The 27418-nt window shown below is 40.6% G+C and overlaps 1 protein-coding gene across 1 annotated transcript; it reads right to left on the bottom strand.

Annotated features, from left to right (window-relative positions):
• Nucleotides 1–903: 903 nt before the first annotated feature.
• Nucleotides 904–26662, bottom strand: lonp2 (lon peptidase 2, peroxisomal). The gene is given in 19 exon segments (XM_034141593.1): nt 904–2656; nt 2735–2925; nt 3016–3166; nt 3168–3224; nt 3686–3771; nt 5504–5643; nt 9364–9490; nt 10078–10228; nt 13928–14069; nt 15663–15802; nt 15932–16050; nt 18324–18418; nt 18734–18897; nt 18985–19107; nt 20155–20286; nt 22829–22942; nt 23564–23699; nt 26087–26325; nt 26575–26662. Coding segments are annotated over 18 exon segments (2532 nt in total). The 5' UTR covers nt 26320–26325; nt 26575–26662; the 3' UTR covers nt 904–2425.
• Nucleotides 26663–27418: the final 756 nt, after the last annotated feature.

The following is a 27418-nucleotide window of genomic DNA, read 5'->3' as shown; positions in this document are numbered from 1 at the left end:
AAAACAAAAGTATCTTATGTTAACAATAAATCAAACGATAAGGAATATGTGTAACATTAAAATAGTCGCTCGTAGTGATGAACCCAAAGTAAAAAAAATATCACCTGACTCCCTTTACAACAACTTCCAGCTCAGTTTGGTTTTTGGACAAAGGTTACTGTTACAGTTACTGGTTACAGTTCATGCATCGTTTCCGCAATTATTTTTTTAAGTATGTTTCCACACGACTATAGATAAATCCTGCTTGTTGTGTAAATAAGCAACTGTTGCTCAAAAACAAAACACAATTGAATGTCCCCTTGCAGATTGTTAAAGTGGCTACATTCTTCATTTTCTCAAAAAGGGATGTCAGTGATAATAGCTTCTCACTGCTGACCCCATGTGGCCAAAGTCAGTTATTGCAGCTTGAATGCATTCCCCCCCCCCCCACAAACACATACAGTACAGGGACCTGAAAGCAGCATACTATACATTATCTTTGCTTGTATCAGTTGAAAAATAAACAAGAACGTTCACTATTTCTTCACATTGATACAAAATATTCCTGCTGATGTTTACATATTTTGCTAGTAAGTTCATTTCTAGTACGCACGCAAGCGCAGTGTAAAATCAGTTGTACCCATACAACTCTTTTGATGTTCTTGGCTTGGTCGAATGTATCTGGTGAAAATGTTCTGCATGTCCATGAATCTTTTCATGGCTGTCGAATATGTAAAACCACACTGCACGCTGGTGTTCTGCATTAGATCGCTGCAGGGGAAGAAAATCACATCTGTAGCAGAGTTGAAAATCAAAACCAAAGAAATTCTGCTTCAGTGTGAATTCAGCTTGGATACGATCATCCTGTGCGAGGTAAATGCAGTTAGTGAAACACAAAAACATGTGAAGAAATAAAAAAGGCACTTTTTCAAAATGTCAAGCAACTTTATTAAACTCATTATTTGTAGTTATTGAATAGGACATACGTGCATTCTGTTCATTAAGAAATCGGAGTTGCATTGATTTAAAAATCTTTACTACAGTTTTCTACACCTTTCACATTAATCTCAGGGATTTGTTTATGTATTCTTCAGACAGCCCCCTTAAGTACAGTATTGTGGTTACAGAGCAGAGCACTGAAACAGTGCTGAAACGAACTATAACTGAATACATTCATCTAAAATATCTTTAGATAAATAATTGAAAAATATGCCAAAAGGAGACATAAAGCTTTATTCTTTCTTCTTTTTTTAAAATAAAACCCTTTTTTTTCTTACTTCTTCACGAGATGATTTAGCTGACACTAGTTGCTAAACAAATTTAGCGACCACATTTAAGCTAGCTGCCCAGCCCTCTAGCTAGAAACGTATTTATTGTGTATTCAGTTATAACTAGTCTCACCACCTCTCACTACATTTTTGTTGCAAGTTCCTTTTACTGAGTCCAATTCATTCGGCCACAAAAATGGCATTTTGGATTCTCTTAACATATTTGTCCAGAAGCATTGTTGAGACACCTAAGGGCCTGAGTATTCATAATATGATCAAACTAAATGTAGCCTTTTCTGTTAGTTGTTATAAAATGTGCTCTTACATCACAATATGTATTTTCAATACCCATTGAAGCTGAAATCAGACTTGTTCACAATGTGTGATTAAACACAAACAGAACACATCATCACATACACGCCAGCTCAGCAGGTGGCTTTGCCTTGACTTTTCAGCCCACACTGTGTCAATCAAACTAAATCAGCAAATGGTTTAGGTGCTAGCCAATGTTCTAAGGCAATACGTTCCCATTCCTTCCACTAATGCTGCTTTTAACAGCAGTGAGGCTGAATCCCAACACAGCGGTGACGCTACCAGAATCCTCCCTGCCAATGACACCATTAAGAATTCCCATAACAGAGTTCAGAGTACATTTAATTCTCCTACAGGGCTTGAATGGGAATTTGGAGCAATTACCTCAAATTATCTATTCAATAGGAAAATCATGCTTTGTTCAAAGGAGTATTAGGTCCAAGCATAAAAGGGAAAAACAAGGAAAATTGATGATCTATTTTGCATTTCGAGAATAAATTCCAAAACCATGTAGGAAATACAGTTATATTAGCCATTTGGAGAATAAGTTTGAACTTTTCTGGGAATAAATCAAAGTACCAGTGTTAGCGCATACACTGATATGTTGACATTATTCTCGAAAGTTTGGCAGTTTTCTCAAAATGTAAAATAAATCCTCTTGTTTTTTCCCTCATACTCCTCCAACAACCGGACTTCTCAGTATATCAGCTGTGCACACTGACTTACAATTTCCTGAAAAGGCAAATCAGGGAAAAACCCATTACACTCCTAGAAGTCGAGGATGATGACGCACTCTCTCCTCTGTTGGAATACAACATGCTTCTCTCACTTCAGACTCTCACTGTGTGTGTGTGCTCCTCAGTGTGTTACAGTTTGCTGCTCAGCTGAGGCTGTGTGTGTGTGCCGGCTGTTCCCGGGAAGCCTCCGTCGAAGGCGCCGTTCAGAACATCATCCAGGTTGGCGGCGATGACAAAGTCAAGGTCGGCTCTGACGTTAGCTGGGAGCTCCACTAAGTCCTTCTCGTTGCGTTTCGGGAGGATGACGCGCTTCACTCCCGCTCTGTGTGCCGCCAAAATCTTGTCTTTGATCCCGCCCACCTGAAACAGACCAATCAGGTGTGTTTAAAGTTGAAAAACAAATTCATCCTGTCTTTAAATTACATATTGAGAACTCACAGGCAGCACCAGCCCTCGCAGCGTGATCTCGCCCGTCATGGCGACATCTGATCGGACCAATCGACCGCTAAACAGCGAGGCTAGGCAGGTTACTATGGTAACACCTGCAGAAGGGCCATCCTTGGTGACGGCTCCAGCAGGGAAGTGGAGGTGGATGTCCGTCCCTTCCATAGGGTCTGGCCCTCCCACCACTGATCAAACACACACAAGTGCACGTCAATTAGCTGCGGATTATAAGTATTTCTTTAACTGGTGTACAGTCTGTGTCTGTGTGCACTCACTGTTGGTGAGCTGGTAGGTCTTAGCGTTGGCTCGGAGCCAGCTGATAGCCAGATGTGCGGATTCCTTCATAACATCTCCCAGCTGACCTGTCAGAGTGAGCTGGCCCTCCCCCTCCATCCGACTGGCCTCCACAAACAAGATCTCCCCCCCCCAGCGGCGTCCAGGCCAGACCGACAGCCACGCCGGGCAGGGTGAGACGCTCAGACACCTTACCCCACACACACACACACACACACACACACACACACACACACACACACACACACACACACACACACACACACACACACACACACACACACACACACACACACACACACACACACACACACACACACACACACACACACACACACACACACACACACACACACACCACACACACACACACACACACACACACACACACACACACACACACACACACACACACACACTCACACACACACACACACACACACACACACGGTGTTTCACTTTATACTGTTTGATGATATCAAGTGGCTGCTGCGTTATTCTCACGTAATGTACAGCAGCTGTTGCGGAGCTGTGAGATATATTTTCTTTATATTCATGAGCTGTGTAGAAATACCACACAGCCTCAGGACATTAAATATATCTGGAGGTCAGCTCTGCAGGTTTCTGTAAATGTGGATGGCTCCTGCTCACCTCCATCTCAAACAGAGGGGGCCCCAGGATGTCTTTTAGGGCCACGTGGTCGATCATGATGGGCATCTCTGGCGGCGCGGCCTTGTCTGAGCACAGGAAGGTAAGTTAGTGCTTTATGTTAATGTCATGTTTTGTATGAGAAGATGGATAAATGAATAGAAGAACATTTTTCTCAGCTGCTACTTAGAATACAGTCACACACACACACATGCAAACTGACATTATGCAAAGATTAACAGCAAACTAAACATTTACTGTAGATATTTATCATACTGTAAAATGCACACACACGCACGCACGCACGCATTTTTGTTATCAAAGAACCGTACGGCATTCAGTATTCAGAAAATGATTTATGGTTCTGGTTTAAAGACTTGCATCAGGGAAAGGGGAAAATAATATTAATATATAGTTTCTTTCTTCCAGTTATAGGAATGGGACATTCGTGGTCTTTAGGGTGAAAAATGGAAGTTAAAACTGACACTGCATAAAAAATAAGAGATCGAAGTGTTTCGGTTGGTGTGTCGGAAAGAAACTCCCTCTGGTGTGAACTCTGGGATTTTAGCCTTTGCAGACCATTTACAAATAAACCCTTATAACACACTACAGAAAAGGGGAAACCCAAAAAGGTAGAATAAGGCCCCTTTAATGTCATTTTGTTGAACTTGGTACACTCTGTGTGTGCCAATAGAAAAGTGTAAGCATTGTAAGCAGTGAAAGAGAAATCCTGTATAGAGTGGTGCAGGAATGACGTATTTACCCGGAAGTAAGCTGCGCATGGGTTCCCTCGACAAAAAAGCAATGGGATTTCTCCATAGGATTTGGGAAAATAGCTCGAAATAAGGTCTGTGGAAAACGAACCTGTTTTTTTCAGCCGGATAATATCCACATGTCTACCATACTTTTATAATTTTCGATTCATAAATCTAATCGCCAGAAGAAAAATGCTAACGTTATGCTATAAACGAACTACAGCCGAGTACAGCAGGGTCGCACGACTTCAACGTCACGCCAACTTAAGATCGATATTCAAAAATACAGATTCAAAATTGTACAAGTTGAAGCTTTTGTTTTAACAGTTTGCAGGAGGCAGGTACTTGCTTTCAAGCAGAACAGGGAAAACAAACTTAGCAGGAGTGTTTACGTGTTGGGCGTAATGACGTACAACGTCCTCGACAACTTCTGTAGTCCTACTCAGCCACTTGTTAACAACCATCGTTTTTCAGACACGTAAACTCTTCAGAAATCACCAGTCGGGTCACTGCTGATGGATTTAATGTCGTAGAGCAAGACCTTATTTCGAGCTATTTTCCAAAATCCTATGGAGAAATCCCATTGGCTCTGAGACGAGGGAACCGTTTTACCGTGGTAAAATGCTAACTCACTTCCGGGTTTTAGGACTCGTCACTGCACCACTCTATTAATGTGCTTGTCTTCTCTTCAGTTTCCAGCAATATCTAATAAAAGCTGACATTTTAAAGGCTTCTTTTCAACAAGGATCCTCTTTTCCCACGTTTTATTGTCTACAGTAAGTGAATAAGGAAACGACAATTTAGTTAAACTTTTATGCTGTTTGTTTCCCTTTGTTGATTCGTTTGAAATCTTTTAGTAGTTGAATTATGTGAAACGTCTTAAAAGGGTCTAGGTTGAAAAGTTCATCCTTAATAAGAGAATAATTTGATGTATATTGATTGACTTTATTAGGAGAATGTGTTAGTATATGTAATGACGGAGGGTGCTCTGCTTAGCATTGATCTCTCTGCTGCCAATCTAATCTCCCGACAGACACAACAGAACAGGCAGAGCTCGTGCTCTTACCCCCCCGCTGCGCTGGGTTCTCCGGGCTCAGAGCCTCCGTCTTTGTGACTGTGTGACCTTCAGCGACCTTCACAGCCACGGCCCGGCAGATCGCCCCCAGCTTCCTCTCAAGGGAGCGCACGCCCGCCTCCCGGGTGTAACTTAAAAGGACAAAAACACACAAACAAACAGTGGATGAATGAAATGATGTGGGGTGAAGTTTCAATGGAGCTGTCGCTGAGCATCAATGATCAGCGTGTGACAGAGGTGTGATCTGCGACACAAACACAGGGTTCCTGCAGGTTTCACCAACTCAAATGTAAGACTTTTTAAGACCTTTTTAAGACCACTTTGAATAGAATTTAAGACCTATTTCACGGCAAGAATGTATGAAGGGAAATTGCTATGAAAGAAGAAATACACCTCCGCTTTTAGGGTTGACGTAGTCCCAAACGCCCGGAGGTCCCCCGATGTTGTTGCGGGAGCTGCTGCACTAGCTAACGCTACATTTGCACACAAAAAACGGTGCAGAAGGTGCAAAAGGTGCAGCGGGCTTTAAACAACGGCGGGCTGGTTTCAACCAAGCACTACATTTTATGTTTTCCAACCAAATACAGTTGAACTTACACTTTCCCATATTTATTTGTGAGTAGATTTGAAGATACCTGAGTTTCTGACTTCCGCTAGCTTGGTTGCTAGGTTACTAGCTGGGTGTTCTCCGATAAGGGGCCGGGGAAAAGAGTTAGTGATTACTGGTTCCATGTTGATTTATTTCAATACAAATTGTTGGGGGGAACTGAAAGGCTATTGGTTACTTTACTTTGCAGCCCGGACATTTCCCCCAAAACACATTTAGAAGTGATCGCAACACAGAAGTACCTTTCAAATCCGATCAATCCGATAAAGGTCCCATGTCATGCTTTTCTGGTTATTACCCGTCCCCTTGTGTGTTATGAAGGTTTTTCTGCATGTAAACGGTCTGCAGAGTCACAAACCCTCAAAGTACACCCTGTAGCTAGTACAACTCTAACACAGAAAATACCTGTCTATGCTGCCCCAGAACGCCTCGTTGGAGATTTCTCTTTTTCTTCCTGGGTACAGTGACGTGACCATACCCAAATGGACCAATCCGTGGAGCCGTTACATTATGACCGCGGAGCCGTTACGTTGAGTGTAGCCGTTACGTTATGACCACGGAGCTGTTACGTTGAGTGTGTGTGTGTGAGGAAGTCCGCGGATTCCAGCCAGGCTGCGGGTGTGTGTGTGTGTTCGGGCTGGTTTCGGGCTGGGTTTAGCTGTGTCTCGCTGTCTCGCAGGCGGCCACTGGGCTCATAGGGGGGGGGGGGGCAGGAGCTCCAACAAGCCGTTTAGGACAGAGAGTGAATACACATACTATACAGAGATGCTGTATGAGAAACCAATGTGAGTTTGGAACATTGAACAATGTAAATCTATTTTAGTATACCTCAACAATGGAATTATGATCAGTAGAAATGGACATGACATGTGACCTTTAAGACCTTCTAAATCATATTTAAGACTTTTTAAGGCCTTAAATTCTGATTATCAAATTTAAGACTTTTTAAGACCCCGCGGGAACCCTGCAAACAGGTCAAAGTTCAACAAACTGTTATTGGTAACAAATGTAGTGCCCCGCTCGGGCCTGAAAACGCTGATTAATTGTTTTTACTGCTACATTAGGAAAACATAATCATCAGAATTTATTTTTTCCCAGGGGAAATAGTTTTTTTTGACAGCTGCTTGGTTTTAAAAAAGAAGTACATAAATAAAGATATTAATACAAACATAAGAAAATAAATTAAAATGTCTCAAAAGTTGAATAAAAATGTGTTGAAGTAAAATGTTAAAATGTCTAATAAAAGATACAATTAAATAGAATAACAAGATAAATATAAAAAGTTACATTAAAATGGAATATAAATATGAATATAAACGTAAGAATTTAAAATAAAATGTCCAATACAAGATAAAATAAAACAGTAATATTTTATAGAAACATATAATGTTCAAATTAAAAAACTCAACAATATACAACATGTATATAAATATAAATATGATATTAATGCTGAATTGCAGAGTTCAAAAACCTTTTTAGACTGTAGTTAGTTGAAGTACCAGTCTATTGACGACGTGCGGCCATAGACGGGAATTTATCCAAGAGCATATCTATGAAAACTTGGGGTAAAAACATAAATGACCCATTCAAAATGAACTGGATTGATATGCAGACATACTTGAAGCCCTGAATTACATCCTAAACTACTTCAGTAACTCCACTCAACACCAAACCTCTTCTGTTTCTCCTTTTTTGCTATTTGTTCTTCTAAAAAGGTCTAGCCAGCAAAAAGGAAGTCTCCTTTGAAGGATGAGCACCAAGCTGTGTGCTGTTGGCTGTTCCTATGGTAACCAGACTGGAGTGTGTTGCACCGAGGCTCTGCGGGGATCGTAGTGCTTACCATGTGAAAAGAGCGGAAGCCTTTTTATCAGCGGCAGCTCAATGTGGGCTCATTTCCTTTTAAACATGCACTTTGATCCGGCTGGTACAGACGTTACCATTAAAATCTCACTAGCTGATTGACAGATATTCGGACTGTATCCAGCTTCTCAAATATCAGGATTTTTCTGCTTTTCTTCACAGTGACTTAAATACATTTGGTTTTGGACTACTATTAGGACAAAACAACTCAATTAAATCAGTGAAAGTGTGCTCTTTAAAATTCTGATCAACATTTATTGCTATTTGCTGACCAAAAGATCCATCAAAAAACAGACAGAAATTGTGAAAAAATGCAGCTTTCAAGAGGACATATTATGCTCTCTACTGTGACATGTCTCCACGCTTTAATGTTCAAAAAGCTCTTTATTTTTCTCATACTGCCTGTGCTGCAGCACCTCTTTTCACCCTCTGTCTGAAACCAGAGCCCAGTCTGCTCTGATTGGCCGGCTCAGTTGAGATTGGTCAACCGCTTAGAGATGTCCCGCCCCTTAGACTATCATGTACACTGTGTTGGAGCGCTAGCCAATAGACGCACAGTATTGATGTCACTATGTCGCTGAAGTATGACTATAATCGAGAGAGAGTGGATCTTAGCCTTTGCAGACCATTTTCATGCACAAAACCCTATACAACACGCTACAGAAAAAAGAAAAAAAAACTCGAAGCCACTTTAACTAACAGTATGCTGTATTACACCGCAAAGAACTGAATGAGATCCAAAGCAAGACTTTTAATAAAAATCAACACCGGAACAGAATCCATGGTGAAAGGCATGATGTGCTCTGTGGAGGACAATAACGCTGAGGCTTACAGATAAACATACATCTGGTTTAAAGATGTTCTCTCTCTCATCAAAAGGTTGCGCTGACAGAGAAGCACTGGTTTCAAGACAAATAGTCACCAAACCACTCGACAACTTAATGACACACTCTGATGACCAGTGGGATTCCAAGTAAGCCTCAGATACTAGAGAGCTCCGCCACATACACAACATACACATGCTCTTGTGAACATGCAACAATCAAGTGCATGTAATCTTGGGAATTGAGTGTTATTTGTTTTTTGATATTCCTGTGTAACATCAGCTCTGAAGCATGCTTTGTTTTCTGTCGTAGGAGAAAAATCTGATGCACCTGTACATTCAAATATTATTTTAAATGCATTGGCCACAGTGGACCGCAGGTAACTGACCACTGGACAGGGTCTCTACACTAATGAGGTATTTTGTGACCACTAATACTAACTAAATCACTGGGCAAATTGCAAATCCCCTACACGTCAACCATCCCATTTACAGATGATGTGAGGATTTAATCAAATGTGTCTGTTATTATATTTAAATGTTATGCGTGTGTGCGTTTACCTGCTGATGATATTCTGTGTGGTGTCCTGTGGTATATGCAGCTGTTGAGGGGTTAACCCATGCTGCTCCAGCTGGTTTTGGATCAGGTGACGGTGTGCTATCTCCACCTTCTCCTCCTGAGTGTAGCCTGAAACACACACACATGCCAATCAGAGTGTTTGAAGACAGTAATTAAACATAATCATTATTGTTATATGTAAGGGATAAAGCACAGCGAGCCAAACACCAGGTCTTTGAACTTATTTCCTTCTATTGCGCTTTTTCTTCTTCTCTTTTTCTTTGCGTGGGACAGTTTAGCCATCATGAAGCCAATAGTTAATCTGCTCCACATATTTAAAAATGTATATTTAAAAAGTGTTTTCTGATAAAAAAAATGTTTAGCAACGGGCTGCTATCGAAAAATAACAGATCACAGAATGTCCAGGTTGACCAATCAGAATCGAGTATTCAACTAAGCTGTATAATACATAACAGTAATACATTGGTTAGTTATAATCAACCTTATTAGTCATAAATGATGTGCTGCTTGTTTGGATGTATCCAACTGTAATTTGCTACGCAGCTTGACACAAGATTTCTTCAGCTGTTTCCTACATGTGCAGAAAACTCAATTACATGGGTGCTCTCTGGGGTTAGCTCATCACCAGAGCTAGAGTCTGGATCCAAGATCAAATGGAAAGTGCTAAAAGGGTTTCTTAGAGCTCCTGAACCCACCTGGTACCTGCAGCACCTCCATCCTGTCCAGCAGGGCGGGGGGGATGGTGGCTGTGGTGTTTGCTGTGGCAATAAAGAGCACTTGGGACAGGTCGAAGGCCACGTTGAGGTAATGGTCAGTGAAGCTGTGGTTCTGCTCCGGGTCCAGGACCTAAGGGCACAGATAGAGACAGTTTCATTGTGTTAGTATCAAACTTCATTTAATTAATTTACATAGAAAGAGGGCCAGCTAACCTTAGCCTAGCATAATCATCTCTGGTATTAACTCAAACGTGAGGAGTGATAACAGCATCAAAAAGCTGCAGCTGAAGCATTATTTTATTAAATGTCACCAAGAAGTCACTATGACTGATAAGATATTTGATATATTTTAGTAAGTGTCTTTTTACAATATGTTTGACTATAGAAAGAACCAGTTTTTCTTCCTTGATTAGATTAGATATGCTTTATTCATCAACATTTGGGAAATGGTTTCATCCCAGCCGCATGTACCAGGGCATGGCACATGAATTCAAAATTAAATTAAATAGAAAATAAACATAAACAGTAGCTTTATACATATCAACAGTTAAAGATATATCTTCAGAGTATATATTTTAAATACAAAAAAAATATGTTTTTCTACACTATAATAGGCAGACCTAATACTAGAAAAACGACTGTGGAAAGTGATTGGAGTTTTTTGTATTAATTTTAAATTAAAATGCAACAAGGACATGCTCACCAGTTTAGTCACATAGTAGTACAAAGTTACTTTCTTATAGATCCAGAAAACAAGATACTTGTACTTTGTGGATCCTTCAATATGTCAGCAATTTCCAGTGTTGGGAAGTCGTTCCTCTGACTCCAATATGTTCACTTTAATTAAAGTGGACCTATCATGCTATATTTGAATAATATAGTGTAGGACCATACCTATATAAGGCATATTTATACTTTTTTTTTTTCAAAATACCAAACAGATCATGCATTTTAGCCATGCCTCATTTTGCTCAATTTGACCATTTCTAGCTCTGTTTTAGCAAGGGCAGATTCAGTGAGAACAGCCCCATCTACAGGCCTGGCATATGTACTACAGCGTCTCCAGCGCTTTCGAACGGCAATGGCCGTGGCTGTCTCCTCCTGATTGGTGGAGTTGGCCCAATAGCCGTAGCGCCACTGTCCTGACGTCAGGACAGTGTTCAAATCTGGATCAGTTTTTATCAGATCCGTTGCAGCCCCTTTTTTAGAGATTTGGGTATGGAGGAAAATAGAGAGGGTTGTGTTTTCTGACACTTGTGCGGCTTTCACACCAGCGCTTTTCCCTTTCTAGCTCCTAGCGAGAGCTTTTCTGGTTCAGCTCCGGTTTCCCTTTTCAGCTCCCGCTCTGTTCACACCGCCCAGAGCTGCCGCTGCTGCGTCATGACGTCACAGTTTACGTCGCTGATTTTCTCCCACAACAACAACGGGCCGGGGACTGCGTCGGGTCGATGATCGTGTTGCTTTTAATCATACGATGCCAGATTAAATTAAATAACGACTTCTCCAACCTTATACTTTTCTCCAGAGTGCCGTGGTTCATTGGTTATTAATGTGTTTCAGCGGCATTTACCGACCGCTGCAGTGCTGGCTGCTCTTCCACGGGAGTTTATTCTCCCGTTAGCTCCGGGTTAGCTCACACGGCTCTAAAGTATTCACTGTCTGACTGTCACACAAGCAGCTGATACATATCCCCAGTTCCCCTTAAGTGAATGTGTGTCAGTCTGAATTGACGCTGTTTGGCATCACAACGCTGTTATGAAAGTTTCTCTGGTATAACATGGGTGATGCTAGCATAGCAACCGAAGCTAAACTGACAATTGCTAAGCCGTTTTCTACAGGCACATTTTACCGGCGTATTTTTCATTATGATTCTACTTGTGATAGTCGGACATGACAACCTGTACAGCCCATATATTAATTCCATCCGATAGCTGCTATAATAACAAACAAAACGTCTGCCTGCTCTCCACAATGATCAATAACAGCGAACGGATGGTCAAAGTAAGGTTTCCTGCACGCCTCGACGTAAGAGAGACGTAAGCGACGCCGCGTCATAGCTTCGAAGCTCTTGCCTCTGGACCGCCAATTTTTTGGAGCTGGAAGTGAACCGCATTCCGGAGCTATGACGCGCCGCCGCTGCGGTGTGAACAGGAAAAACCGGCGCTTTTCCAGCTCCAGCTCCGAGCAGGAGCTGGAAAAGCGCCGGTGTGAAAGGGGCATTGGTGAGTTCCCTGGAACACCGGGGACACATATTCATGTATAAAAGACGTACAAAAGTGCATTTTGCATGATAGGTCCCCTTTAAGTTAACAAAAATGTATTAAACTTAGCAATGAAGTTCTGACTTTTTTGGGATATTTTTATTTGATAAAGGTCGTCTGAAATACAGTTGCCCTAAAGTTATTCAACCTATTACAAGACGAGTCAGATGAGTCAGGTCTGCCTTTTTCTGCGTGACAGTGTTAACATACTTTGTTTACGTTAGGGCCGTACTAAATGAGTTTGATTGAGAACATATGGTCTTGAGGTTGAACCTCTTTTCACCCTCTGTTACCCCTTTCACACCAAGGCTTTTCCCGTTCTAGCTCCGTGCTTTTCTGGTTCAGAACCGGTTCTTCGGTTTAGCTCCCGCTCTGTTCACACCGCTCAGAGCCCGACTGGTGCTGCGTCATTGCGTCATCGTTTGCGTCATGACGTAACCGTTTGCGTGCCTGCTTCATAAAGCCAAACCGCGCGGAACCCCCTCACATCGACAACAACAACAATGGCCGATTGTATTGAAGCGCTACTCGTTTTGCTCTGTCGAAACGAAATGGAAGAAATGGGACGACTTTACTACCAACTTTACAGTTGTTACATGCTACATTCAAAAGTTCTTTACAATCATCATCAACTTCAACGACGATTCCGTAGGAGAAAGAAGGTAAATACATCCTATTCGATGGCATTCGAGCTAGCTGTTGTTAGCCTCTGCATGCACCGAGCTCAAAATACCCAGCTTTGCAGCATTAATTACTATGGTATAACATTAAAACTAATTCTCAATGTTATTTCCACAGATCATGTTGAAGCTGGCGGAAAGGCGGATGTTGCGTGTTATTTGGACACAGCCCAGATCCGACGTAAGCGTGACGTATGCGGTGCTTGCTTTCGAGACTGACAACTTTTTGGTGCTTGAAACGAACCGGATTCCGGAGCTTAGAGGCGGCTCCACTGCGGTGTGAACAGGAAAAACCGGTGCTTTTCAAGCTCCAGCTCCGAACTGGCCCTGGTGTGAAAGGGGCAACATCTGAAACCAGAGCCCAGTCTGCACTGATTGGTTAGCTGGCTCGCTCAGTTGTGATTGGTCAACCACCTAGAAATGTCCTGCCCTCAATCCTATCATGTACAATGTGGGCGCTTTGGGATTTTAGCCTTTGAAGACCATTTACATGCACAAAAACTATAATATACTACAGGAATGGGACAACTCTAAAATAGTAAAATAGGGCCCCTTTAAGTGTGTGTTTAAAATAGATACTGTTTCCGAACTTATGTGTCTAATTGAGGGGACGAATCCAACATCACATAAATGCAGCAGAATATTCCCTATCCCGCAAACTGGATCACAAAAATGAAACATCATTTATATATCCGCACCATTATTCCGATCCGCTCTAGATTTTGATGGGTTCTTACTTGGCAAGTGCTTTACCCTTGTTCATGAGAATCGATTCAGTATTTTTTCTGTAATTCTGCTGAAAAATAAACACAAACAGAGTAACCTGACCGAGATCCCCTGTGCTTGAGATACAAATAAAGAGGAGAATGCTCAAGGGACAGAGCTAACCTCTAAAAGGGCCGCTGCAGGGTCTCCTTGCAGGCTCTTCCCCAGTTTGTCCACTTCGTCCAGGAGGAACACGGGGTTATTGACGGCCACCGTCTTCAGACCGTTGATGATGCGGCCCGGCATGCTCCCTACGTACGTGCGTCTGGAGGAGGGAACACAATTTGAACTCCTGACCTTGGTGTAAATTATGACGAGAGAAAAGTGTCAAGGTGAATATCATTTGTTTTTGCATGGTCAACTGATCCTAGGAGTATGCATTGCATTACCAGGCATCAATAATAATGGAATTCTGGCACAAAAATGTCTGTGACAAATGCAAACACGTTTCAAGTATTTGCGAGCTCGAGGCATGAAATCGGCAGGATTTGGGGTTCAAAGAAACAATATAAAAGAAACAACGGGAGTACATATTATTTATTCTTTAGTAGAACAATTTGAAAAATTGATCTATATCCCTTGCGCTCCTGCTGTTAGTATGCCTGACACATGTTTCTCATCTGGCTGGGAGAAGGTGTCTAAACTCAGTCCCGTTTTTCTTTTGTATGCAGGGATCAGCACTGCTGCAACCTGAGACGAACTTGAGTTGCCCTGCTCACCTCCCTGCTCACCTCCCTGCACACACACACACACACACACACACACACACACACACACACACACACACACACACACACACACACACACACACACACACACACACACACACACACACACACACACACACACACACACACACACACACACACACACACACACACACACACACACACACACACACACACACACACACACACACACACACACACACACACACACACACACACACACACACACACACACACACACACACACACACACACACACACACACACGGTAATCTTTTAATTCCACAAATGGTTTTGTTAAATCCTTAATTTTGGTTGTCAGATCAAAGTTTATTCAATTCCACACAGTTGTAATTTTACCAGAAAATAACGCTGTATCCCCGGTTGAACCCTATCTGAGGTTACGGCACAATTGATTTAACTGTTCTAGATCAATGCCTCTGATGTTGTCATTTGAAAACGTGGTTTACTTTTCAAAAGACAACAATTGCAATACATAATGATAACGCTGAAAAGGGCATGTCTGGAGTTGGAGGCTCCGTAAGTGATGTGCTGTTTACAGATGTAATAGCTCTGCAGCCTCTTATCTGCACAACCTTTATAGCACATGTGTTTTAATCATCAGTCTTTTAAATTACACACAGGTTGACTCCCAGGCACGCTGGATTTAGATCCATCTTGAGCCAGTGTGTTAAACTGCTAGATAAATACTCCAACAAGACTCTTTTAGGAAAAACTTGAAAGAAATAAGGTAAACAAAATAGCTTTTTTTTTTGTCAGTGTCATGTTCAAAATGTAATCCAAATACTTTAAGAGCTTCAAAACAAAATCCACAGAGACAACGTGGGCTCCGCTTACACTTATTATGCAGTGGCATGCTGCCAACGTTCCAGTTATCTGTGTCCTGAAACAAGTTTCCAGGATTACACGCCGCTCCAGAACAAAGACCCATCTGAAGTAAATCCAGTTTTCCATGAAGTCCATGAATTCTAAAGATTGAGATTTCCTAGGACGTGTTCATCTTTTAAATGGAATTATTTGCCTCACTTTCAAGCGTTTTAAGGAAACTCCTTCCCCACTAGCTCCACAAAACAAAACACTGTGCTCAAAAGCCTCTAGTAGAGTGATACCTGTGTCCTCGGATGTCCGATTGGTCACAGACGCCTCCCAAAGCGATGCGGTGAAACTCTCTGCCCAGAGTCCTCGCTATGGACCGTCCCACACTGGTCTTACCTACTCCTGGGGGCCCCACGAAGCAGAGGATGGGTCCCTAAAGACAATAAAGTGGCATGAATTCACAGGCAAAAAAATGTGACAGGGTTGTGGCGGACGGCAGTTTGAATCCATCATACTTAATATAATCGTATGCTTAACAGACTGACAATTCTTTAAGACACACCTTCAGTAAAGTTTTCAGCTGTCTCACAGCCAGGTACTCCAGCACACGTCTCTTCAGCTTATCCATGGCATAGTGGTCGTTGTCCAATAGAGTGCGAGCGGCTCGGATGTCCAGGCAGTCTGATGATTGTGCATGTGCATGTTGGGTACATGTCGATGAGTTCCAAGAAAGAAAGAGAAAGCAAATGGAATGTTTTGTTAAGAAAAGGAGAGACAACCCTCCCTTAGGACATACTCTGGCTGTGACCTCTGACCCATAAATGAATTGAACCGTGTTCAGAGGTTTTTTGTTATTCAGGCATTCTGTGGTCAGCAGCAGAGACAAGGCCAAGCAGAGTCTACCACAATTATATTATCATGTCAATTTGTAACATTTATCGGCAGCGGCTCTGATATTCTTACTGATATTCTACCACAAATAAATGATCATGAATCATTGCATAGTACACTGTTTGATAGGATTATTGCATTGGAATTCTTCATGGAAATTACCCTGGGTTAAGAGCACATGAGTTGTAGAGGATGTGATGTAAGTTAAAGCTGCTTTAACTGCATTTCTTGACAAGTAAGAAGCAGCAGAAGAAATTGTTAGCACAACACAGACATATGTTCACCTTCTAAAGCTGCTATGGCTAATAAGTTGCCTAGTTCACTAATACGGACCAACATTATATATTTATATTATAAGTCCGCCACAAAATACTCCAAAAGCAGCGAATAAGACCGATGACGATTATTATTATTATTATTATATTATTATTGTTGCTCATGGTTGTGGTAGAGGACCTGTAGATGTTGCACTAAAATCTGTATCATGGTCAGTAGCGTCTGGAGCACGAACGCAACCCTGTGATCCGCCATTGTTGTTGTTGTTGGCGAAACGCATCAGCAATGACGCGGGGGTGAACAGGAGAGGTGGGGAGAGGCGGGGCTATGGCGTCATCGTTTCAGGAAATGATCGTATAGGGCGTACACACGGAGCCGCAAGCGTTTCGTCTCCAGACTTACCCACTTTGGAAACCGTTGTGTATCGTTTTCGGGCTCCGAATCCGCGGCTCCGTTTCGGCTTCGTGTGGACAAACCGTCTATACGATAAAGAACGTTAGCGGATACAATTGATATCGTCTCTGTGTGGACGGGGCCTAACATTAGCCCAGTTAGTTTTATGTGCTAATGAGTTAGGCTAATGTTTATTATGACAAAAGTTGTGGATAACTTGTCTGTGTCGCCTGCAACACCCCCCTTTTTCGTACCTGAACAAGCAAAAGACTTCTGCATAGTTAATGCAACACCCCTAACATTTGTAATTATTCTTTGAAGTAATGTTTGAGCGTGTGAATTCTCTGGGATCCAAAGTTCTTGGAATTGCCATGACGAAAAAATGTATCATAAAGCCAAGTTTGACATCGTGATGTGTTTGTTATTATCAATAACATATTAGAAAATATGTGAAATATGTGATTATGTCTGTACTCTGGCTAAATCCCTCGTTGTGCAAAAGGCATTCGTTTTCAGATGGATTTGTGTCTTTGACAACATGATGAATGTAGGTCTAGTATTCAGCTTGAGTTTGCCAACTATTGTGTAAAAATATCTGGATCTGTAGCAGCTAAATGCTCAGATATGTTAACAGATAGTTGCTAACTTTTACATGGTGTTGTACTGAGAATTATTGCTGTAAACAGCTGTGTTGGAAACTGGGTGAGATTGGATGAGAGCTGTGAGCCAAAACAATGAGCTGAAAGACACTAAAAACACTCCTCACAGCTGAGCTGAACTACAGAGTCTAGTTGGTAAATCAAGCAACACCTTTCATATTACATGTCGTAATTTAATCTATTATATCTATATCTCTAAATAAAAAAGTAATGATAAATACAGGTTAAACTTTAAGTCTTACATAAAATAAATGAAAACACTAGTAATATACATTAGCAAGTTCCCTTCTTATGAATTTGAGAGGTAAACTTAATCAAGATGCCTGTGTTTGAAAGAACAACTGCTTATTTCTTGATTTCAGCTGACTGCTTATTCAATACAAATTATAATCACCATTTATATTAAAATCTGTCAAAGGATAATTTGGTCAGTCCTCCAGCTGACATGCTTCAAAGCAAAAACTGTGCAACCAAAAAAAGTGATAACATTGATATATTCAACCCAGCTATCACCAGTTTCAGTGAACACATGTTAAGCATTGCTAACGTCAATTTAAAGTCAAAATGACGGCTTCTGACAATGCCAAAGCTATCACACACCCATCATCAATCTTAACTGTTTTGCCACGGTGCAAAGACATAACTAATGTAGTATCAGAGATCTCTCAGAATCTGAGGAATCTGACATATTTTTCATTTTGACCTGGAAAAAACGTGGCCTTCAGCTTCGTTTACCTTTAGTGCTTTTGCTCCATGGCAACTCTACCATCAGATCCAAGTAGTTTCTGGTCAGAGCGAACTCAGGCATGGACTGAGGCATCTTTTTTAATCTGAATACACATGTATGAGATTAAATGTAATACAGGTCAGACTGTGGACTCATCAGTAAAATCATACATTAAACAAAGTAAGACTAAGTATTCGAGACAATACCACATCTAAGAAATGATTTGAATGGATCAAGGGTATTCAAAGGGTTTAAAAACAAAAAACAAGCTTTGGCCTCAAAAGAGCCTTTTTTAAATTAAATGAATCAAAACATGATCTAAAAGAAAGTATCAGCATGTGGCATTATTTCACCAAAAATATTTGCTTTTTTAGAACTGTGGAATCAAAAATGTCAGGACTTATAAATGTGAGTTTACCTCTTGAGCTCCTTCAGGCAAACTTTAAGTGCAGCTTCAGGCATTTTGGCTCTGTGGAGCTTCCTTTCCAAGGCTGCGGTGTCATCGTCATCGTCATCTTCATCTTCCTCATCCAGGTTAAATTGCCGGCCCGGGAACACTCCACCTTTACGAACTGATAACACCTGTTCAGATGAGACACAGATTCGTGAGCAGAGATATAAATAAAGATATTGCTGAAAGGAAAAGGAGAAATACAAACGTTTTGTTACCGTCTTCTCATTGTCAGGACTTTTTTTTCTGGTTTTCTGCAGCAGCTTCAGTCCCTCTATCTGTCTGGTCAACATGGGCAGAGCCTTCTTGAATCGCTCCTCCAAACTTAATGCATCAAGGACCTTCAAAGCAAACATGGATTGACAAAAACATGAATAGATTCACTTTAGAGAAAATCTTTAACGCAGGCCTACTCTACTGTATGTTTCAAAGTCCAAAGGCTCCTCCAAGCATGCAACATTCAATATAGGTACATCATAAAAACTAATTTTAAAAATCATATTAAAAAAATATAAAAAAATTAATTAAAGGTGGGGTAGGTAATTTTGGAGAAACCAGCTCGAGTGCGCTGGAATTTGAAAATACACAACCGGAGAAAATCTGCCACTTCCTTATAGAGCCCCTCCTCCAAAACACACGAACGTCCACATGACCAATGAGGGCACGAGATAAGTTTGTGCACAGATGGAAGGCTGACAGGCAGGTAGGCCATCCAGTTATTTTAGCTGGGCCGGCTAAAATGATTGGTCGTGCTTTTTACAGTACTACGGCTTCCACAGATGACATATTTTTATGGATCTTTTGTCAAAGCACTTAAGATATTCATTTCTATCGGGATGTTAAGAGCATTCCATGGAATATAACAAAAAGTGTATCTCGAGCCGGTTTCTCAAACTTACCTACCCCACCTTTAATATAAAAGAATACAAATACAAATAAAAATAAAAATAATTTTAAATATAATATAATAAAAATAAAAATAAAATAGTGCAAGAGAATGGTGAAAGTGACACAATATGAAAGTAAATGCAGAAATAATAAAATTATATAAATGTAAAGTAAGTAATACTACAATGTGAAAATGTATGTACCAGTATTACAATAATTTCTCAATGGCAACTATCTAATGGTAGCCTTAAAAAACATTATGACAGTTATCCCATTATAGATCCAATGCAAGTACAATTAATTATGAAGAAACACTGCACACATGTTTCCAGTGATTGACTATGTGTATACAAAATACAAAAACAATTATATATCAACTGAAAAAATGTCAAAATGCTGATACCACATTGAAAACAGGCTTTAAACCATGAGTCACGTACGGTTATATCAAAGTAATGAGCTTGATGTATGGGAAACACAGAGCTAACGGGTCACTTCACCTGGAGTTTCTCCTTGTTTGAGGTGCGGATCATGGAGGCTACCACATCAGGGAGAGTTTCCCTGGGCAGACTGTCCAGCAGACGCCTGAACTTAGCCACCACTGGAACAGACATGTCCAACATGCCTAACAACTACACACACGGGAAGACATGGAAACACATTGGTGTAAGATTTAGTGACACCATTTTTCTAATGATCAGGGATAAAATCAGTTCAAAGCGATCAAACTTTTCTATTATTCCAAGGTTATGTTACACATTTTATTTGTCACACTAATTCTTCATATTTCCAATAGTTCATCGTTTTTTGTATATTTATACTTCATGTAAACATTTATCCTTATTGAATATTCTTTTGAGGTTTCTAAAAACTATTTTTAGTTCTATTTTTGATCCTTTTTTACAATTTAATGTTATGACTGTGTTAATGCATGCACCATTTTACACCAAACCAAATTCCCTGTATGTGTAAAACTACTCGGCAATAAACCGGATTCTGATACATGTTACCCCTCTGTGTCTCCAATGTGTGATAAATGTACACTACCAGTCAAAAGTTTGGACACACCTTCTCATTCGAAGTTTTTTATTTATTTAAATTGTTTCTACGTTGTAGATTTATACTTTCGAACGAGAAAGTATCTTGTGTTTTCTTTTTCAAGGCCCGTTTTTGCTTATTTGATCCTTGTTATGACACTGAAAATGGAGCTCAGGTGCATGCCGTTTCCACTGATCATCCTTGAGATGTTTCTATAACTTGATTGGAGTCCACTTGTGGTAAACTAACTCGATTGGACATGACTTGGAAAGGAACACACCTATATGAGGTCTCACAGTTGACAGTGCATATCAGAGCACAAACCAAGCCATGAGGTCCAAGGAATTGTCTGTAGACCTCAGAGACAGGATTGTATCAAGGCACAGATCTGGGGAAGGGTACAGAAAAATGTCTGCAGCATTGAACGTCCTAAAAAGCACAGTGGTCTCCATCATTTGCAAATGGAAGATGTTTGAAACCACCAGGGCTCTTCCTAAAGCTGGCCGCCCAAACCAAACTGAGCAATGGGGGAGAAGGGCCTTATATTATATATATATATATATATATATATATTAGTCAGAGAGGTGACCAAGAACCCGATGGTCACTCTGACAGAGCTCCAGTGTTCCTCTGTGGAGATGGGAGAACCTTCCAGAAGGACAACCATCTGTGCAGCACTCCACCAATCAGGCCTTTGTCGTAGAGTGGCCAGAAGGAAGCCACTCCTCAGTAAAAGGCACATGAAAGCCCACATGGAGCACCTAGAGGACTCTCAGACCATGAGAAACCAAATTGTCTGGTCTGATGAAACCAAAATGGATCTCTTTGGCCTGAATGCCAAGCATCATGTCTGGAGGAAACTAGGCACCGCTCATCACCTGGCCAATACCATCCCTACAGTGAAGCATGGTGGTGGCAGCATCCTGGTGTGGGGATGTTTTTCAGCAGCAGGAACTGGGAGACTAGTCAGGATCAAGGGAAAGATGGATGCAGCAATGTACAGAGAGATCCTTGATGAAAACCTGCTCCAGAGCGCACTGGACCTCAGACTCAGAATGGGAGAAACTGCCCAAAGTGTGTCAAGCTTGTAGCATCATACTCAAGAAGACTTGAGGCTGTAATTGCTGCCAAAGGTGCTTCAACAACGTATTGAGTAAAGGGTGTGAATACTTATGTTTATGTGATATTTGAGTGTTTTGTTTTTAATTAATTTGCAAATATTCTTTTAAAACTTTTTTCACTTTGTCATTATGGGGTATTGTGTGTAGAATGTTGAGAAAATAAATGAATTTAATCCATTTTGAAATAAGGCTGTAACATAACAAAATGTGGAAAAAGTGAAGGGGTATGAATACTTTCCGGAGCCTCTTATGTTGCAGCACATAGAAACAAACCTAATTTTATACTAATTAATTAATGCGTTATACTTTTTTATTGCCGATAGATCTAGAACCATGACATGAACTACATGCGATCTGTGAAAAGATAGAGAATTTCTGGGTTGATGGACCTAACCTGGAAATGAAAACTCTGTAGAAATCACTGCTTTATTTCATTGGCAAACTGTGGAACCCATACGGAGCTGAGTTCAGTGTATAAATGAGCTTATTCTCTTCCTCTTATTTAATTCACTTTATCAGTGGAATACAATTATTATAGTATATTATACAAAATATTACTTTTCTTTCCTAGCTCTAATATGCACCAAAAATAAAACCATTGTTTTTGACTAGGACAGAGAATTTTCACCAAATCCTCTTTCTTTGTTAAGTGCTCTGGGTCTTGTTTTGCCTTACTTGTTTACTACCCCTCTATTCCACACACACACACACACACACACACACACACACACACACACACACACACACACACACACACACACACACACACACACAACACACACACACACACACACACACACACACACAACACACACACACACACACACACACACACACACACACACACACACACACACACACACACACACACACACACACACACACACACCACACACACACACACACACACCACACACACACACACACACACACACACACACACACACACACACACACACACACACACACACACACACACACACACACACACACACACACACACACACACACACACCTGTACAGCCGCCTGGTAGAACTTGTGGGACAGCTTCCCCAGCTCTCCATCTTCTGCTGTGACCCCCTCTGAGGCGGGGGTCATGTACTGCTCCAGTTTATCCAGCTGCTCCACCTGAAAGGTTTTCCAAATGGAGAGGCACCTATTGAAGTCCCTTTTGAAATTCTGAAAAAGGTCTCTTTAATCCTATATCGCCTATAAAGGAGGAACTATTAGTAATGAAGTCCCAAATCAGGGATGCACCTTTGATAACAAAATATTTAGTTTCTGACAATATTGAAATATATTCCTACGAAACTTTTACAATGACAATCAATATTCCACATATATCCTGTCCTACAGCTTCACCCTTTAAAATGTAAATTGGCCTCCTTCCTCAACTCCATGCTGCTCCCGTGCTGTACCCTCTTTGTCACTGTTATGCAAATGTTGCAGGATTTGTTTTCTTCTTTTTTCAACTATGCATGCACTAGTCGGTAAAAAGTACTAATTTGTGATAAATACAATGAATGCTGACTGCAAGAAGCCGTGTGTCGCAAACCGCGGCAATAATAAACAATATTCCAATTGCTTTTGTATAGATGACACACAAAAAAGGATGGAGCAAATGGAGCTGTGATTTTACAAAAGGGTCCACACATTATTTGTAAAAAGTAAATTGTACATTTTGATAAATTCTCAGAAAGACCTTTTTGATCTTAAATATACCTTTGTCTTGATATTGAATTGTTTTACCTCTGCCAGGACAAAGGGTCGCTCCTTCAGCAGACTTGTCACACTGAAGCGACACAGTCCGGTGATGAGGAGGGTGTAGTGGGGCTTTGGCCAGTTGCTGCCCACAACCTGCACTGCTATACCCGCTGTACCAATTCTACAGAGAGAGGGAGAGAGAGAAAGTGAGACACAGGAGGGATGATGGACAACCCACTGGAGAAAGGATGGTTTGTCCTAAGCTTCATGGTGGCATTATCTTATATTTAACGATAGTGTGCCCTGAGGTTTTTTTCGTGAATGGTACAGATTTACAACTTGGTTTTGGTCGGGATCAAACAACTCTTTTATAATCTTTAAGGTTTTAAGTGTATTGTGGGAAAGTCTTTAATTTGAGTCTCACATCAAAAGCCAGCAAGAGCTAAGCTTAGCTACATACTTTAAAGCTGTGCACTGGACCAAATGAACTTTAATTAAAAGGTTCAACGTTTTCTTTTGTCATATACTCAGCTACAGTGTAGTTGTGCAGTGAATGTATTGGGTCACAGGTTCCTCCAACAATACAACATATAGATAGAAGACATAAAACAAATAAAAACAATACAAATAGAGCAAGTTCGGAAGTTCAGCAGTCTTATGGTATGTGGGATAAAACGGTCCCTGTGTCTGTTGGTCTTAAACTAGTTTAAAGCATTATTGCCTGTAACCAAGAATGAGTCTTCTGTCTATCTTCTGAGGCTTTTTTTCTGCTCAGTGTTAAGTAAAACAGTTGTTATAAAAGACTTCCAGGAAAACAAGCTGGAATAAAAGTCCTTTGGGTCATTTGGGACCCATTCAAATGCTGACACGTTTTTAAAACACGCAGTTTGGGCCTCAATGACTTGAATTACACATGTTTTTCTTGGGGGAAACACGTGTTTTCGGCGGGAACCCCACAAATGATTGACACAAAATCAGAATTATTTATTATTTAAAACCCAATAGATTATTAAGAAATGAGCGGCTAGAGTTGCCAAAGTCAGTGTGGATGACAGCAGGACATGTTTAGCTATGGATCGATACAATACAGAAATTCAAGAGTTCTTGGCAATGTTCCCTGACATAACGACCCCCTAACAAACACAAAATATGTTACTGATTATGGGCTTGCAGTGGCGGGACATAAATTCCGCGATTTAATGTGAAGTTAAGCGGAACGGACAGCCACCAGAGAGTAGATCACACCAGTTTGGCAAGGATGGTGGCTGAAGTGAGAAGCCTCTGAAGGTGCTCAGGCTCTAAATCAGAGACATATGTACTGTCTAAAAGGGGAAGATGTTTGATCCCTGTTTCCCTTCAGAAATCCAATATCACTGTGGTCTACCACAACAACACAAGGACATCAGATTGTCTCTTTTTTAAGACTTTTAGCATCATGGAGCCTTTAGTGTTTTTAAATAAACTATTTGCTAGCAGTGGATGGCCACAATGTATTGCTATAATGCCAAGTTCAGTGCCTAAGCCAAGATAGCGGTTATTCCCCCCAGTAACTGTGGCTGTGAGATAGACAAACAATCGCTATTTAGTAACCAGACTGACCCGGTAGACTGCAGGTGAAAGGTTAAAGTCTGCTTCTCTGTACTCAGCTGCAGGGCCACTGCTTAACTGTAGACTTCCAGAGAACAAATCACACAATGTCGTGCATATAACAAATATTAGGTTCATGCACAAGGCCGGACTGAAGTTGCCCGAGTTTTTTTCTCTCTGTTGTAGTTTCACAGATAAGTTGGACCAAATATAAATCAGTACGTCCAAAGCTGTAACAAAAAAAAATTATAAGCAATTCCTCAATTCCTCAAACATGACATAGTATTCCCAAAGAATACACAGAATAAACCAATTTGCAGTGGGGAATATGCCTATTAAAGACATTAATGTGGACATATCTGCAAAATAACGTGATTTACTTGGGCTTTATGACTAACGGTGTGCAGATTTTTTTAACTTTGTTAACCATTCAAATGTAAACAAATGACACACCCTGAATCTAAACTCCTGCGCTTGCACTATTTTGTATTGTTTTTTGATTTGATTTGTTTTATGTCTTGTTCATATTGCATTGTTGAGGAACCTATAACCCAAGTTTTTCACTGCACTACACTGTAGTAGTGTATTAATAAAACCTTTAAAAGATTGAAATCTTAACAGACAAAATAAAGAAAAGAAAACTAATTCATAGATTAGCATGATAAGCTCAGTAGTGCCAGTGAAATGCCATGGCCTACATGTTCAATGAATTGGGACATGGTGTTACCAAATGTTTATCCACTCGTCGAAAATCTAGATGGAATTTATAGTAAGCTATCTTATCGTCCCCTTAAAAGTGCTTAACATAACTATTTGTTTTAACTTCTCATGACCCCTAAGGTTTGAAGGGGTCCCCAGTCCCAGGTTGTACATCCTGTACAGTCAGCTGGTATGCATCCATAACAACAACAACAGCAACACCACTTATCAAACTCGGGATATAACTGTTTACTCTTTATCTATGTATATAGCGTTGATTACTTATGCAAGCTGGGAAGATCGTCGGTGTCTTGCTCTGGGTCTCTGGTGTTGGGAATCACTCCTATGATAGTGCTTTTCAGAGAAGTTCCCTTCAGAAGCCGCTGGCTGACCAGCTGCATGTTCCGCGGAGAGTCCACGCTGAATCTGACGGTGGAGCCCGGGAGCAGCACCCCTTCATGGGTCAGCAGCAGCGGCAGGCGGCTCGGTATCTGAATTCCGTCACCGGAGGCCATTGTCTGCTGTTCTCACAAGCAAAGTGGGTCACTGTCTATATAACACAACTCTTGGAAACAAACAGGCACACTGTCAAACTGGCAAGACCTTTGGTTTTTATATGGCTTCCGAGTCGTACTTTCAAAATAAACGCAATAACATAATAAAGTAACGTTGGAAGTGTGAAAATTAATTAAGCACGTGTTTTGAGATCATGTTACTGAACATAAATGCAGTGGGTTTTGTTTTTACACGTATTTTTGCAATATGCTTACCCTAAAATTGAATACTATTTTCTCTCTCGCCTCACCATGGGTGACTTCCTGTATTCTCTGTTAAGGCTACGGTGAGTACAGAGGGACAAACTAGACGTTATTGCATAACATTGACGCTGCAAAGAGAAGTTGCGACATGTACTCAGATCAGTCTCAATATTAATGCATGCAACGAATAAGATTCAATGTATGCAACGAATAAGATTCACGTAATTTGTGAATTAAATAGAAATTACTATCTCCACCAAAAATGTTCAAGTGCAAATTGTTCTTTTTTTGTGCAATAGAAAAATATGCACAATTTATATAAAAAGATGATTGTTATAAACACAATTGTTTTCGTTGTATATGAATTAAAAATAAAATAATATTATCACATATCTTTTTTTTAAATTATTGTAATATAAATCCACATAATGATACAAGTAAATAATAATTCCATTACTGCTAGGGATACTTATTCTCCCCCATATTTTACAGAATACCTCACCACATTAGACTGAGCTTTTACGATCAAGGGCCCTTTACCCTGTAATTCCCTGCCTGAGGGTCTGAGGCTAACAAAAAAGGGGCATCCTTTAAATAAGCTCTTAAAACGTGTATTTTCCAAAAGCCTTTATTCTTTTTAACACACTGTTTTATTTACAACGGTTCTTTCTTGTTTGTTTGCATGCTTTGATCAGTATTGTCTTTGATTTTGGTTCAGACATGTAAAGCAATCTGTAACTTTTTTTAAAGCGCAAATTAAATATCATTTACAACTGATTTATTAATTGACAGCTACTTTCTATTGTGCAGTATCAGATTTTTTAAACCAAACACAACATCAGAAAATATGATGCAT

Source organism: Trematomus bernacchii, unplaced genomic scaffold, assembly GCF_902827165.1.
Source record: "Trematomus bernacchii unplaced genomic scaffold, fTreBer1.1, whole genome shotgun sequence".
Lineage (NCBI taxonomy): Eukaryota > Metazoa > Chordata > Actinopteri > Perciformes > Nototheniidae > Trematomus > Trematomus bernacchii.
This window is presented reverse-complemented; position numbering and strand designations above follow the sequence as displayed.